At 41.5% G+C, this 17,157-nt stretch overlaps 1 protein-coding gene across 24 annotated transcripts in view; it reads right to left on the bottom strand.

Moving 5' to 3' along the window:
- Positions 1 to 259: 259 nt before the first annotated feature.
- Positions 260 to 17,157, bottom strand: part of SNAP91 (synaptosome associated protein 91) — a gene marked incomplete at both ends in the record, with an annotated part of 68,987 nt that continues 52,089 nt past the window's right edge. For 12 of the 24 annotated variants that reach the window (XM_082307825.1, XM_082307815.1, XM_082307807.1 and 9 more), the window contains 8 exons: positions 260 to 352; positions 2,398 to 2,502; positions 2,573 to 2,656; positions 5,777 to 5,888; positions 7,127 to 7,157; positions 8,520 to 8,669; positions 9,959 to 10,096; positions 16,245 to 16,328. In XM_082307825.1, coding sequence (XP_082163951.1) covers positions 260 to 352; positions 2,398 to 2,502; positions 2,573 to 2,656; positions 5,777 to 5,888; positions 7,127 to 7,157; positions 8,520 to 8,669; positions 9,959 to 10,096; positions 16,245 to 16,328 — 797 coding nt within the window. Of the gene's footprint in view, positions 353 to 2,397; positions 2,503 to 2,572; positions 2,657 to 4,872; positions 4,897 to 5,776; positions 5,889 to 7,126; positions 7,158 to 8,519; positions 8,670 to 9,946; positions 10,097 to 16,244; positions 16,329 to 17,157 lie in introns of all 24 variants that reach the window. The other 12 variants (XM_082307823.1, XM_082307808.1, XM_082307813.1 and 9 more) reach the window with 4 other exon arrangements.

The following is a 17,157-nucleotide window of genomic DNA, read 5'->3' as shown; positions in this document are numbered from 1 at the left end:
TTGAAGATAACTTTTCCTGGCAGTCACTTTCGGCAAGAAGAGCAGCCAAAAGTCAACCTCTCAGGCCAAAATTAAGAGTGTGGACAGCGAATTCGGGTTTCTGTTTAAACCACCACATTATCAGTGCATGTTTCTACCTATCTCTACAGCTACCATTTTATCAGTCATATTCAATCTACCGGCCTAATCGACATCTGTGTGCCAGACACGTACCACAGCGTAACATGCTTAGGTAGGCAGTCACAGAATACCTTATTGTTTACAAGAAATCCTTGATGTTAAGATCCGCTAATGGGTCCTTTGTTGGAGGTTTCTTGGGACTCTGAGTAGCAGGAGTTGGGCTTGGAGAAAGCTAACAGACGCCAGCCAGGAAGGCAGAAAAAAAACCAAAGCAGACAAGGATACACAAGCATTAGGCAGATATAGTTGGTTCCCACACAAGCACATTGCAAGCATACAGAGTTCTAAATTTTCTTTAAGTTCGGCATGTTGCCATTTTGCTCAAGCATTGTTTAGACTCCATCCTTACTCCAGGGCTAACAATGTTTGGCTAGTTTAATGGACACTCCTACAGAAACTGCATATGCTAATTACTGTAGCTTCAAATCACTCTCTCCCTGTAAGACAGAATGGTGTTAGGATCATCAACCCAGACAGAAGTTAAGCAATTGTTAGATGTTAAACACCAAGGTGAAGAATAAGTAGAGTGTGTGCTGCAAAGTATGTGCTGGAGAATACATCTGAAAATCCCAGCAACTGGCACTTAAGTACAAGTTGTCCTACATTGGTAGCGTAAATAAGATCCCAAAGTGTACTGGAGATGTGACTATATTGCACTCTGTTCCTTCTCTAAACTGTCCAAACCAGTTAAACTTGCATTTGCTGAGAAACAGCTGTCATCCAAGAACTTGAGACCTTAGCTTGCTTATAAGCAGAAGGTCGGTTTTCTGAAGAATCCTCTTGGTGGGCTGGGAGGGAAGATGCAGAGTGCAGCTCTAGTAAATGTTGACAAGCTCTGAACAGAACAGGAATGCCCATCAGCTCGACTTAGAGCTTTACTCAAACCTCCCCCAAAAACAGATCTTGGACATAGTTAGATGTAGGAGACTTTTCAAACCTGTTCCATTGGTCTTGTACAAGGGAATTAAAAAAAAAAAAATCAAGGTGGTTCATGCAATCTGTTGCAAGTCAACGGTTGGCTTGGATGGGTATACTCTTCGATCAGTAAAAAACTGGCTGGACAGCCAGGCCCAAAGAGTTGTGGTGAATGAAGTTAAATCCAGTTGGCAGTTGGTCACAAGGGGTGTTCCCCAGGGCTCAGTACTGGGGCCAGTTCTCTTTAATATGTATCAGTGATCTGGATGAGGGATTGAGGGAACCCTCAGTAAGACTGCAGACAACACCAAGCTGGGCGGGAGTGTCGATCTGCTTGAGGGTAGAAAGGCAGAGGAATCTGGACAGGCTGGATCGATGGGCTGAGGCCAACTGCATGAGGTTCAGCAAGGCTCAGTGCCGGGTCCTGCACTTGGATCATAACAACCCCCCATGCAACACTACAGGCTTGGGGAAGAGTGGTTGGAGAGCTGCCTGGCAGAAAAGGACCTGGGGGTGTTGGTTGACAGCCGCCTGAACACGAGCCAGCAGTGTGCTCAGGTGGCCAAGAGGGCCAATAGCATCCTGGCTTGTATCAGAAATAGCGTGGCCAGCAGGACTAGGGAAGGGATTCTCCCCTTGTACTTGGCACTGGTGAGGCCGCACCTCGAGTACTGTGTTCAGTTTTGGGTCCCTCACTACAAGACAGACATTGAGGTGCTGGAGCATGTCCAAAGAAGGGCAACGAAGCTGGTGAAGGGTCTAGAGAACAAGTCTTATGAGGAGTGGCTGAGGGAATGGGGTTGTTGAGTCTAGAGAAAAGGAGGCTGAAGGGAGACCTTATCACTCTCTACATCTACCTGAAAGGAGGTTGTAGCGAGGTGGGGGTCAGTCTCTTCTCCCTAGTAACAAGCGATAGGACGAGAGGAAACGGCCTCAAGCTGCGCCAGGGGAAGATATTAGGAAAAACTTCTTCACTGAAAGGGTGGTCAGGCATTGGACCAGGCTGCCCAGGGAAGTGGTTGAGTCTCCATCCCTGGAGGTATTTAAAAGATTTGTAGACGTGGCACTTCGGGACATGGTTTAGTGGTGGACCTGGCAGTGCTAAATTAACAGCTGGACTTGATGATCTCAAGAGGCTTTTCCAACCTAAATGATTCTATGATTTTAAGTCAGGCAGCTGATACTATAAGAAATCTCTTTTACAGTCCTACAGTTAGAATTGAACTGAGATAATGCATACACACAAGTTACTTTCTAGAGAAATGGAGGGCAATTAAACATTCATCTAGCAGCGACACGTACCTGTACACCAGGGCCAGTGGCAGCTCCAAATGGTGGCCTCATCATAGGCTGCCCGTACATAACTGGCTGCTGAGGCATCATGGGTACACCTGTGCCTGCTGGGGGCTGTAAATTAATGCAGTGTGAGTAGGGTTCTGGGTGAAGAAAGGAGAATAGTGTAGCAAAAGAGACTCACCATCCCAAATGCTGCTCCTGGCTGTGGGACAGGTGGAGTACCTCCTGTGGCAGGAACAGCACTTGCTGGAGGCACAGCTCCTGTCTAAAAATTTTTTTTTTTTTAATTAAAAGAATGCAAGAATCTCTAACACCAACTATCTGGAAACTGCACAGAGTCTCCAGCATTCTCAAAGTTGTTCTGGAAAGTAGGACTGTTTTGTAGCAGATAATACCTAACCTCAAAACCACAATGCTTCAAAGAACGAGAGAGTTAAATGAGTCCTTACGCTGATGCTCAGCTTGCATTTTCATAAGAAAGTAAGGATGACAGACTCCATTCTCTTCATGAATGGAGTCCATTTACTGAATACCACTCAACATAGGCCCAAGAAAATATGTACTCTCCTCTTCCTTCTACACAGTGTAAGAAAGCATCCCAATTTCATAACTGATAGTCAACACACTATTGCACTTGTTGTAGCACTGTATTTTAGTAAAAGCTTAAGCAGATTGTAAAGCTAAGGGAAATAACTGCTATAACTAGTTTCCAATTTAAAAAAAGTAGTATTTTAATGCAGTGAGATTCATTTAAGTTAAAGAATAAGTTCACACATTTAAGCCACAATCACAGACATTACATACTTTACTAAGGAGAGTTCAGTTTATCTTGTTACGCTTTTCATTCATATGCCTAACTTGTTATGATTTTCATTCAAATAACACAAGAAAAAAAAAAAAGGTGATCTCTCACTAGGATTCAGGAAGAGAGAACTGTTACTGTAGTAGCCTGACTGGATAGACAGCACAACAGCATCTTTGAACAAGGCCACTCCACTTATCTAGCAGAACCTACACATCATCCCTTTTGGTTCTCTTGTCTGTAACCTCCCATGCAGAGTCTCCTCATGGCCTTGAAAGCATCCAAGTCTCTCCTTTTCATAGAAGTATGTACAATTCAAATTATTAAAAACTCTGAAGAGAGGCAGGAAGCATTCAAGGAATGAATTTAAAAATAATAAGATTTTTAGGGACCTCATTACTGCTATTGTGCGCCCTAAGTATATCGGCAGAATTTCTCAGGCTACTACAGAAGCTACAGGGTCACGCCTGAGCCTCCACATCCTTACTGCCTACCTTGAGTCAGTTATATCCCACCGCGCTTGGAGAGCAGCTAGCACGGTTTCAATTCAAAGGACAGTGCGTCTCTGGAGATACACTGGAATTACTCACCAAGCAGTCCACTTCTCTGAATACTGTATTTAGTTCCCTTGGTTGATCCTTGCTTCCAGACTAAAATATGCCAGTTTCTTAAGAAACTGGAGACAAGTCAAGATAACCTGTTCCAGATTCACTGATCAGCAAACACCCTACAGCTTCTGGCTAATAATTACAAACTTCTTTTCCAGTCTGAAAGTTTTCTGGGGAGCATTTCAATTAAAAGCTGTACTGAGCTAGCAGCACAGCTGTCTCCAAACTAAAATCAACATCTGGACACTCTCATATGGAAAGCAAGGAACAGAAAGCCACAGATTAATGACATCAGATGCAGTGATCTGACTGCAGCCACAGGAACACATTGTAGCTCAAAACCCAGTTAGGCAGATGCCAAGAAAACCCAGTTAGGCAGATGCCAAGAAAACCCAGTTAGGCAGATGCCAAGAAAATGGCCACACAAACTGAATCTGTTTTTGCCTCAAAGCACTAGGGTCACTCAAGGGAACGGGCTTTAACGAAATTCTGCTGATTTTAATCCAGAGGGTGAAAGGTCACAAGAAAAGGAAGAAGTGACCAAAACTTCAGTGGTTTAACGGTGACATAAAGGAAAGCTTCATTTTGGTCTCCACATTTATTTTTCCTACAGATCTGGTTTTCTTTGATTTCAAAAAATATCTAAGTAGTATGACTTTGAAGAAATATATATATATAGCAGCCATGTTTCATGAAATGCTATCAAAACCACCCAGTTTTCCAGAAAGGCTAGTTACTTATCAGATAGTAAAACCACTACAAGATCAGGCTGATGTTACAGAAGTTAGAAATTTCAGGTAGTACAAGTCAGACAGTTCACGTCCAAGTAAAGCAAAGACAGTTTGAAGCTATTATTTTCAAGCTTACAGCACAGAAATGATTAATCACTACTACCATATTCAACACATTGCCTGAGAATTCTCTGCTGGACAGACAGTCCAAGGAGAGCCATGTTAGGTAGCTTCTAGCTAGTTTTAAGCCAGCAGTAATAACTGCAGTGCAGGTGAGGTGCTGTTAGTATCTTGTGTTTAGTAAGTAAGTATAATAAGAGATCAAAAAAAATTCACTTACACTGTACAGTATTGCCCAGCCTTTCTATTAAGAAAAAAAGTTGACGTTACAACTAATACATTCAATGAAGTACCAAGTTCAGGGAATTCTTGTATCTTCCATAAAGATTAAGGAACAAGCTGGAACATGCTTAGAGTCACATTAACATCTGGCTGTGGCAGCAGGGAACTAAACTGGTCCCTTGACAGTCCTTTCCTTCCCTTCCCAACCCAACTTTTTTCAAATGGAGGCTGTTTTATGCCCTGTGTGACTTTGATGAGATGAGGTATGACCCCTTTTCGGATTACTCTTGTAGCTTACTCATGATCAAGTTGCTCTTGTTCCAAATTTAGATTTTTAGCTCAATTCAACCCTCTTCTCAAAGTTAGTGCCTTCTGATATATTTTACAGGGCAATCTTAACTTTTCCAACAGACTGCTTCACTCTGCTAAACAAGCTACCCACTTGCAATCCAACATCCATCACCTGATCAGTATGAATACTGTGTAGTCTTTTGATCCACTTCACTCAGGAAAGCTTGAGAAAAACCTATTTATTTTGTCTCCTTCCAGTACTTCAGCTTTGGATCAATACTGTTGTCTTTTGGGCAATCGACCTGAGCCTGGTACTGGCAAGACCTATACAGCTAACCACGCACTTGGCAATGTCCACAGCTATTAAGTGCACATGTAGAGTAACCTCTTGATACATACTCTAGCGTATTTTCATTGACCTGCACTCAATGATTTATCTATGCCCGCTGTAAATCTGGTCTTAAAAACGTGACTTGAAACAATCATATCATTTATACAGAAGCAAACTCTTTAGCTGAAGTAGACAGGAGCAGCGCCTACAGGTATGTTTGCATAGTCTCATAAAATATTGAGGTTTCAATACCAATGGTATTGATGGATTAACCACCTACCAATGGACCACTTGGGACACCACCAGTTGACCATGTTGCAGGTGCTACTTTTGGCTGCCAGTTGGCTCCTCCTGTTAACTTTTTCTCTCCAGCGTTCCACTGAAGGTCTCCCCTAATAAAGAGGGAGGAGACAGAGCTATTATTTACATACCCACACAGTGAAAATGAAAACCAGTTGCAGTATACATTAACATCAGGCTAGCAGCTACATTAGTTTATGGTGTATGCAGTTTAAGTTATTAACAGAAAGATACACTTTTAGTGCCACTCAGTTTCAAGGGTTGTTAGCAGTAGACACCAGTACACTCTATACTGAAGTCAGTTACATGGTTACGGCCTTTGTGGTGAGAATTAAAGAGAAGCTTTACTTAGTATTGACCAAAGGTAACATATTATTGCATATACCCTTGCAAAGTAGGAAGAGGGACTGCTACTGCCTATTCTACTGGGACCAGGCAGTAGAGCTGCCTGCTAGAAGTCTTTGAAAGGTCATTTCATTGCTGGAAATCTTGCTCAGACAGCTGAAGGAGGAAAGCATTCAGTTCTGAAAAAAGTTGATAGATACAAGAGAAACAGATCATTCACAGAATAAAAAGGCTGTTGCAAAACCAGGTTTTGTCAGAGGCTGCTCTACCCAGAATAAGCTACACCATTTGAATGAAGCAGATTGAAGGAAGCTAAGTTATAGGGATAAACCTCATGATGTGTTTACGCATATCGCTCCTCTCATCTCCACAGAGGCACAACACATTCTGAAGTACACACATCATAAACTGGTCTTGCATACAGAGGAAGACTCAGCACAGAAGTAAGCAATCAGTTAGATTAAGAAGATACATTAAAAAAAAATAAATGCAACACTGTAAATATTTCTTCTTTCAAAAAGAAGCTTTTCACTGCATGGAATGAACTTCTTTTCTATTTTACAAGTATTCCAATGCCTACACGATAAGCACATCCAGCGTCTGTAAAAAGATAACAAAACTATTACATATTAGCCTAGATTACTGAGGACAGCTATACAATTTATTATCTGGACTATTAGTTCATTTTAAGTTGTTTGGAAATCAGCTATCTGATAGGAAGACAGTGTGGTGTTGGGTTGTTTTTTGGTTTTAAGATTCAGATTAAAGCCAGTAAGTTTAAAAGCTATGTCAGGAACAATTAACCTTAAGTATTCAGTGAACCTTTATAGAATAGAATATTTTTTCCAGAATTTTTCTGAACTGATTTTTTGGGGGTAAGGGGCATATGACCAATTCATTGCTTCTTAATAAACACTGAAATAGACATAACACTATACAACAGATTTGAAAACTTTTTTTTTTTTTTAAACACAGTTGAACTTACTTTTTTGAAGTGGTACCAGAAATTCCAAGATCTGAAAATTGTAAGAAAAAGAGGAAAAAAAGTCATGTGTTGGTTAAATTAAAGCCTGTCAGAGTAACAGCTCACATTTCATTGCACACGGGTTCGTACAGAGTAATAAAGTTTTGGATGTCTTCATTTATACAGCATCAGAGGACTGGCCACATCTACCCCTTTCTCCAGGACAAACTTTTGAGGAACACTGTGGCTGTCTTATACTCAAGGAAGCCATTTTTGCTCCATAAGCAATCCAAAGGAACAATATATTTAGGTCTGCAAAACACTAAGTTATGTAAGAGCACCAAAACTATTTACCATGAATGACAACACTAGTTTCTGTTACTCATTACACATACTGAAATAAAAAGCTATTTTTATACATATAAATCAATGTTACCTGGAAGTTTTGCAGTTTTATCTGCTCTATCATACACAGGAACTCCAAGCAGTTTCCTTAATTACACTTTGGAAGAAGTTTTAAGCTAAGTTTTAAAGAATACTCTTCTCACATGACCAGTACAAGTCCTGTGAGTCACAAACTGCTAAGTTTAATTTTCTCCCCCAAACCTGGATATACCAAATGACTTGCAGAAAAGGTTTCAAGTGATTAAAAGTCCTGCTGACTTCTAAGCGTGGTAGTTGTTGTCCCCCCCCCCCGCAACTGACAGAAGAGTATGCATCATAAGATCAGTTATATCTTTGCTGTGGTGTTTTTACATATATTAAGAGTATTCCATTCCTCCGAAGTACAACTGTAGTAGTATTATACCTTAGCCTAGGTGGGCTTCTTAGTTTTTTTGGGGGAGTTGTGGCTACTAATCTCCAGGTATAAATGCTCTAGACCTTTTCCTACTACAGGAAAGAGAACATTTTTTAGTTTAGCATTTCAAGAACATGTTCACTGTCTGAGAAGGTCTGTTCCTGGCTGTTACGCACACCTCACTCCACTGCTACTCCTCCTCTCATTAAGCAAGAATTCAGCTATTTGTGTCCACCAGCTTTTCTGCTTAAATTCCACAGTGCTATCAAATGCTTTGGACAATTTTCACCTTTCCATCTGTTATTACACAGGGGCACATCCATTAAGAGTCTGATGTGCCTCTGAAAGTACCTGGGACATTCACACGTTACAAATCATACCAACCAAAGAGATCCCATTATTTGATTCAGATCCTGGGCACAAAGAGGGACAAGTTACAACCCCAGACTACAAGCTATCTGAATCAGACCTTATAGCTGCCCATAGCTTCCCCCATCTTCCCAGGGAAACAGGAGGACATTGAAAGAAGCAAGCTAAAATAGACAGGTATTTGGCTCCACAGAAGAGTAACATAGCTATATGCCACACCACTTTAAACCAAAATTCGTTACTTACTGCCTACTAAGTTTGCAAGAGACGAATCAAGATCACTTCCGAGGCCTTTGCTTGTGGCTGAAGCAGTGACTGTTGCTGTGGCTGAAGGTGCTATAGACTGGCCAGAAGGAACCATAGTTGGCATAAGAAGATCACCTAGGCCATCAAACACTGGAAGTGAAAGGAAAGCAGGTTAGAAACAGCCGCTGTGGTAGGAAATATACTACCTGCAACTTTGCTGTTGCTCCAATAAATATAGCACAGACAACCACGTCACAAGTGTTACCAAAACACAGTTTGACATTAAAAGTAATGCCAACAAGGGCATGCATTTCATTTTACTAGACACTGAATGTACAGTAATCCTGAAAGAGCTCTACCAACAAGAACTAATATGACAGGACATGCCTAGAAGGACTTTAATTGAAGAGTTGAATCTACATAGATACAGCACCACTTCCACATGACACTATTTTTCTTACAGTCATCCTTAAAGAGATGTCAGATGCACACACATTTGTCAGGAGATATTCATTTAAAGGCTTTTAAAATGAACATCTTGCAGCAAACACCAGTTAGAATTACTGTGGCAGAGGCAGTCTTACACCTTGACATCTTATGGCAATAGGACTGAAAGTCTCAAGATGTTACTATTCACTTGCAAGCAGCAGGGAGTTGGGGGGAACCTACTAACAGCTTATGAGAGCAGAAAGAACCAGAACCATCCATACTGACAGAGCTAGCCACCTTAGCCCAGCCATCTAACTCCGAAGTTCATTTTTTAGATCCCTTGAAGTCAAACCGCCTGGTACATCTCATGCCAGCATTCTATCTTCTGATCTGTATTTGACGTACATGCTAATGTTAAGTCAACAGGAAGGGGGAGCATGTGCACTGGCAAGCAACCAAATAACCAAGCAGCAGTACTACTTCAACCTTTTTTTCTTGTACAGTTGCAGAACTCACCAATTTTAAGTTTGTAGCAAGGACCCAGCATGGAAAATATAGAATGGAAGAGATACAAACAAAATGATAGCAGTGATGAAAGTTTAAGCTTATAGTCAGGCAAAGAACACAACCTCAGTCTCTGTTTTGTGTACCTTCCGGTGCCATGCAAGCTTAAGAACAGCTTCAGCAGCAGCAGCAAGACGACTGCCTATATACTTGATTTACAGAACAGTGTTTTCCTTGAGTTACTCCTGATTCATGCAATCAAGCACATGCAAGGATGATGTTCACACTAGTTTGTTTTTTACGACATGGAGACATGGTAGAATAAAGAATGGGTACAGAGAGCTCTTGGGCACCCACCAGCCTAAACACCACCCTGAGTTCTTCCAGCAGAGAAGGAACAGGGAAATCACTGATATTCCTTGTACTCAAAGCCTAAATAGGGTGTCATTAACTCATCTAACACACAAAACACATGAAAATTCACAGGAAGAAACCCTGTGGCTCACCTGATGCATCAAACGAACTGCCAGTTGTTGGAGCTGTTGTCCCAAAAGCTGCATCAAAGTTAGGCTGTAGTAAGCTCGTTTGAGCTGGAGTGACTGGGGATGGTGATGGAGAGGGAGCAATGAAAGAACCTCCAAAGCCTTGAAAAAGCCACATAAGAAAGGTATGGACATTAGAGTCAGTCTTGGTGGGCTGTGTTTAACAAAAGCTCAATCTATAGAAGGCAGAATGATAGAAACAATTCTTACTAGACCGTTGTAAATAACTCAGTACTACACAAGCAGCCTTGGTATGCCAGGTATGACCCAGGGAATTCAAGCTTTTGTGAGAGCCACCAATAAAAACTTTAATGTTTGTTATTTAGATTTCTGCAGAGGCAGACCAACGGAGTAGAGAAAACAATTCTTCCAGTACTACACCCTATAGGTCCAGGTAAGTCATCTCACAGGCAGAAGGCAACAAACAAGAATTAGTTCAGAAAAAAAAAAAAGAGAAACAGAAGACCACTTGAGAAAAGCATATGATCACCCATCAACTACTTTGGAATCACAATTCAGAAGGCAGTGTTTTATTGATCCAGTTCAGCTTCTCTCACCATCTTAAAACATCCTGGTCTCCCTTGTCAAGATGTCTTCAAGCTGCTGCCCCTCCCCACTCCCACACCAAAGCAGAATCAACAGCATCCACAAGTGAACTGCTTGTAGGCTGGAGAATCTCCATGATTAAGATTAATGTATATATTATAAACCCTACTTTTATATAAATAAACCCTACTCATGGAGATTCTCTAGCCTACAAGCAATGCACTCCCATGCTTGACTATTCTTAAAATCCCTCCCTTGCCCACTATATAATTTGATCTCCCTTGCAATTTAAGCTTATTTGTATTATCGACAGACTCTGGGAACTGATTAAATATGCAAAGACTCCGTCAAAACGAGAGCAGACATATGACACCTTCTCAATTCTCTTTAGTCTACAAGCCATTCCTCTTATTCAATCTCTTCTTGCCAGTGGTGTCCGAGACCTCTATGCTACATCTTCAGCCTCTCAGCCTTGTTTTTTTCCCAGCTGCCCTTGCATAGAAAGGATCACATCTGAGCTCAGTGCTCCAACCGCAAGTACGCAAATACAGCAGGAAGAGCACTCTCCACGACCTGCAGGCTGGACTTTTTTCCCCCCTATATCCGAGTAGGAAGCATATTATTTTGCCACAGCTGTGCACAAGACAGTGACGAGCCAGCACTCTACCACTGCCTTCAGTTTCTTTTCAGGGAATGTCCTGCCTTACAGTCTACTGTCCTTATTTGTCCAGCTAATCATTGCTGTCTATGGGCAGAAGCTTGAACATGTACTCATTTGAAATCTCTCCTTTAGATCATTTTCTCCAATTTGTCGAGACCATTTTAAATCCTATTCTCATCTAAAGTAAATACAGATCTCTTCACGTGGGTGAAATCTGAAAAATTAAGCATGCTACTCCAACAGTCACATTGTTGAAATTAAATACCAAATACAACTTATCAATTTAGAAGAGATAATCTGTTGACATTAAACCCTTATCACTACTTTCTGTCTTTTTACTAGACAGTTTGTACCACTCTTTAAGCAGTCAACTAATTCCTTTCTTCCTCTTCTTTATTCAGCTTTTTTTAGTTACCAGTTCAGTGGGAAAGTCAGCTTTTTAAAAATGGGAAAATAAAGAAAATTCTGAAGATTTTCTAACCACTTTTTTATCCAAACTGCTTTCCACGGTCACAGGGTCTATCAATTACAGCACATTATGCAGACATCTTACAAACAGTGACAACAGCACATTTCCCAGCTATGAAATCAAGCATCTGCCAGACATTTAACTATGAGACAGGCCAGAACTCAACATAAAGAACTTGTGCTCAAGTTGTGAGCATCAATTACATCAAACATTACGCTGTGAGATCTCAGATGCTTTCCCCAAAAACTTTGCTTTCTCAGAGAACAAAGTAAGACTAAACATCAAACACTTCACAAATGTTGAAAGAACAGGAAAAATTTATCCACACACTCAATGTAAGCATCAGGCTTATTTACACGTCAGGCATATGCATATTGTAGATGAGAAGCAAGTTAGCAGTAGCTAGTTGTATTCAAACCAAAACCCTCACAAGGGAAGTGAGTGGTGTGCCATCACTGGGTCCTGGGCACCTGGCCAGCAACTTGCTGTACCATCAGCAGACAGGCTTTAATTGTGGAACGCCTGGCCTATATGAACAAACACATCGGCCCCAGGCACAGCTGGGAGAGGACAGCAAACCCAGCCATGCACTACAGGTCCAGGAGAACACAACCTGATTAGAAACACCTCATAAATTACGTCCTTCAGCTGAAGCCTGCCAGATTGCAGGTAATGACTGAAAACACTCAGATTGTAACTTAAACTGGTCCCTTCAGATGCTACCAACCAAGGGCACTGCGCTGGAGCCAGGGACGCAGGAGCTGGAAGCAGAGCAGCCTGCTTTCTGCAGTCCAAAGTAAAGAGTATTTCAAAAGCCTGTGTGAGCTCCCCTGTATTTCTGAGGCCTAATCCAGGGTTCTGGCACCAAGAAGCCCTTATCACCCAAATCCTACTCCACAGCAAGTCACACGCTCGCAGGTGCTAACTCTGAATCTGGACAAACGCACTGGGATTGGAGATCTGCCCTCAGCTCTCCAAGGTCTGTTCTTGAAGTGGGTTTGTCATGGGTAATTTAGGTTGTAAGGGACCTCTGGAGGTCAGCCAGCCCAACACCCTGCTCAAAGCCGGTCTAATCAAATCAGGCTGCCCAGAGATTTGCCTTGACACCTCCAAGAGGGGAGATTTCACCACCTCTCTGGGCAGCCTGTTGTCATATCTGACCATCCTCATGGTAAAAATAAAAAAAAATTCCAGTATTTAACTGGAATTTCCCACCCACATTGCCTTTTTCCTATCACTGTGCACCTCCAAGAGGAACCTGGCTAGTCTCCTCTGTATCCTCCAGTGAGATAGTTTAGACACCTATAAGGCCTCCCTTTTGCCTTCTCTTCTTAAAGCTGAATGGACCCAGTTCTCAGCCTCTCCTTGTATGTCATGTGCACCAGTCACCATCTCAGTGGTCCTCCACTGAACTCACTCTGGTACATCTTGATCACCCACATCAAGAGATTCTCTAATATATTCCAGAAGTCCCCTGGATTACCTGCACTCAGCCATATTGCCTTTCCAGCACATACTATGGTGGTTAAAGTTGCCCATGGGTGCTGAAGCCTGTGATAGTGAGGCTTCCTCTACTGCCTCTTCTTGATCAGCTGGTCTGTAGCAGACACCTACTGTAACATCACTAGTGCTGGCTTGTCCTCTGATCCTTACCTACAAACTCTCTCCTGGTTCATTATCTGTCCCAAAACAAAGCTCCATGCATTCAACTATCTGCAAACAAGTACTAATCTCCAAAGAATCAGACCAGAAGCAGGTTGACAAGACACTGGGATGACAACGGCAGCTGACTGCAGCAATTCCTAAAGCACTACAGTCATCTGAAGACCCTGTGCTCCGTTAGATCCTTTCAATTTCCTGAGTGAGAACAAGGAGCTTCGCAGCAGGGCATGACACAATATCCATTTATAAGATACTTTTTAGAAAGTTATGTAAGTTTTTGCAAAGCCCCACGAAGTGTCTGTTTCTCCAACTACAGAAGATACCTCTCACCAGCTTCAGGTGAAGTTTGCATGACCACTGGTCTTAATTCCATAGCTTTTGGCCTCTTGTGCAATTTAACAGCAACACTGGGCAGAGAAGCCATAAAAATGCTTTAACAGATTAAGTTCCTAGTTGCCTAGGGCTTGCACAAGACCCAGAGTAAGTCTGCAGAAACAGCAGCACCCAAGTTACCAAGATGTGTTGTCTGGACATCCCCAACTGCCCGATTTTGAGGTTGCTTTTACTTACACATTCAAGTCAGATTTCTTACAGGAACATGCTATTAGAGTACATACTAGGATATACATGCACACAGTTTAATTGGATAGAAAGATCTAGAAGGGAAAATGGCTAGACTATCGTATCTATCAGTACAGTTCTAGTCTTGTCTGCAGAGAGGCTTGGAAGAGTATGAGAAATATTCCACTACATTTCCTAAGTGAGACAAGAAGAGACTAGTAACTTATTTGGCAGCAGAACACTTAAGACAATGATGCATAGTAAGTATACTCATAACATTATGCATATAAACACTTAGTACAACCATTCATAAACCATGAAGGATAAGCCTTCAGCCATCATATGAAATCTGGACAATCTTAAATTTAAAACTGGATTACACTGCAGGCTATACATCTGCCATTATCTAGGGTGAACAAATGCCTAGCAATATGCCATGATGTTTACAGACTCTCTGTATCTGCCAAATAGAGATCCAAATCTACTTGGAGACCTTTTGAATACATATAACAACAACAAAAAAAAAAATTAAAATCACTTGTTCACCCAAACTGCTTCAGGTCTGCTTGAGTGTTTAGACTTATGACAGCCCTTTAGGTTTTGATTTAATTTAGGTTTTGATTTAATGTGACTCATCAGATTCAGAGAGCAAACTACTGAAGTTTAAGCCATTTGGAGCATAATTCCTACTGGAATTTAAGCTTAGTTACAGATAAGGACATAAAATATTTTGTATTGTAATGCATAAGCAGGATTAGCTTCTTCCCAGCAACATCTTTGCACCCAGTCCCTCGATAATGCACACAACTGCAAATGACTGGCATGTTTCAGAATCTACTAGTTAAAGCCTGATCTCTGGCCTTAAGCTATCCATAGGCTAACTAATACAAAGACCTACTGAAGCAATATTAAAACAACAGGTGGTCTTCTACCTTAAAATCCTGAAGCTGCCTGTACTAAAGCTTTAGCATGCATTTAAGCATTATGTCCCACTTTAAGTAGACACTTCTCCCACTGGAGAACAGACATATGTGTTGTTATTCTCTAGACTACTTCTACGTTCCTGCAGCACAACTAGATGATGCCCACACTTAGAGCAGGTACTAGCAAAAGTGTCCTCTTCTGAGATGGCTTCAGCATGCAAGCACCCACCTGTATCAATTCACAGCACTTAGAGCAGATTACATACTGAGGTATCTCACGTTATATATTTCTCATACAATGGGGCATCTCTCACGAGCATATAAAGGCAAAACATACAGAGGGCTGGACTTCTGATACAATGTAGGCTGGCATGAGAGACCTGCAGACATACAGACAGCAACTGACATCAGGGCCCACCATACCTAGAGTGGTTAGGAGTTGCATAAAGGACAGACTATCGCTCCAGCTCAGAATTAAAGTCACAAAGGTACAACATGAAGCTAACAATCCTCTTTGAAGTTCATGAAGGATAACCTACCAACCAATTCTACTGACAAATTCACCTTTCAGAAACACAGGGGAAACTAAGCCAAGCCTTCCTCAAACCAGAAGTGCATTAGTTTCCTTTAAACCTGAGGAAGACATGCTGGGATCTTGTTCTCTACAAACTTCAGACTGGGATGGGAAGGAGTCACAATTGTTTAGCACAATCACTATAGCCACTAAAACACATCATATAGCACAAATTTTGGAGAATGGTACAAACAGAACTCCGGTGAAGCTGCTTATCTGTAGGATGCAGCCTACAACGATACAGTTATTCAACCTTTGAAATAGGTGTGACAGTGATGCCACATTCAGTACTAGCAGAGACCTCATCTCACCCAGTATAAGGAGAGGGTCTCTATCACTTCTATGCCCTTCTGCTCAGAAAAGCGCTCTCTCATCACCCCACTCTCCTTGGCTAAATACAAGACTGCTACCAAGTCATTCATTCAAGCTCCTAACATTTAAGTGTGTAACCTGCCTCAATCAAATCAACCAAGAAATGAAGATGAATTAGCAGTAAGGAACAAGTAGCATAGCCTGCAATACTACTTAAGTACCACTAGAGTCAGCCAAAGAAACTTTATATATACGCTCCTATGCAGTGAACAGCACAGAAAAACAAGGCTTGTGTAGGAGGTAGGAAAACAAAGAGCATGGGAAAAAGATAATCTAGGAAGTTAACTTGTACTTCAGTATAGTCCCTCCATTATAAATCACTGTAGTTTTAATTTAAGGCGTCTAAAATACTAAGAAATCTTGTGAACAAGAATTTTATTCCACTGCAAAAGTCCACTTACAACCAAGGAACACGAAAAGATTTCAAAGGCCATTTCTTAGTTTTGCCATAAAATAACAAGTTTCTAGAAGTTCTTTATTACCAGCAAGTAGGTCTGCAGAAGCTGAGGAACTAGAAGCAGCCTGGGTTGCGGGCTGGGGTTCAGAAGCACTACTTCCAAAAGCATCTAAAGGGAATTCCAGAAAGCATCAAGAAAAGGTAAAGAGTTCAATATTAAATGCATCAATTCATCACTTATCGTAAACAAAAGATGACAAAAGGATAACCACTTCATTCATCAGAAGAAGAAAATAAAAGTGCTTGGCCATGTTTATTGCAGAGCAGTACCATGGATGCAAAGCTCAGGTGGAAAAAAGGAGGTGCAACAAACCAGCACTTGAAAGAAATCTCTTTTCTTTTAGTTGGGCCTCTTCTCAGAAAACTCAAACTACAGCATTCTAGATGAGAGGGTTAAGCCCTTTGGAGAGGAATGCATCAGATAAGAGACTGGCATAATTCTAGCCAAAACCTACTGACTCACATTAAGTCTTTTTAGAGGAATATTTCACTCATGTTTGAAAATTCACTACTTCTAAGCAACATTCCTGTTCTACAACACTCCTAGAGCTGGTTGTGCTCATCCCAATTTCCATCTTGTCAAATTCAACACAGATCCTGTGATTCAGATACCCAGTTTGAGACAAGTCACCCTCAAAACTTCAGCTGCTTTGAGAAATGGAACTGAGAGAAAACAACGTGACCATAGAGAGTTGCAAAGAAGAAAAAAGAACACAACAGACTTGCATTGGACCTCTGAGGAAGAGCCATACATGCATTGATCAAAGACAGAATGGCAAGTGTCACATCAACAGAATGACCACACTGACAGCTTATTTGCAGTTCGTTATTGTGCAATACGAAGAACTGGACATGCTAGTATTAGCTGTGATGCTACACAGAAAAGCTGTGAGAAGGGGAAACGGCAGCTTTAGGCAAGCGCAAAGGCAATTAAAATG

Source organism: Platalea leucorodia (assembly GCF_965183815.1).
Source record: "Platalea leucorodia genome assembly, chromosome: 3".
Classification (NCBI taxonomy): Eukaryota; Metazoa; Chordata; class Aves; order Pelecaniformes; family Threskiornithidae; genus Platalea; species Platalea leucorodia.
The sequence above is the reverse complement of the archived record's forward strand: the minus strand, read 5'-3'. Positions and strand labels throughout refer to the sequence as shown.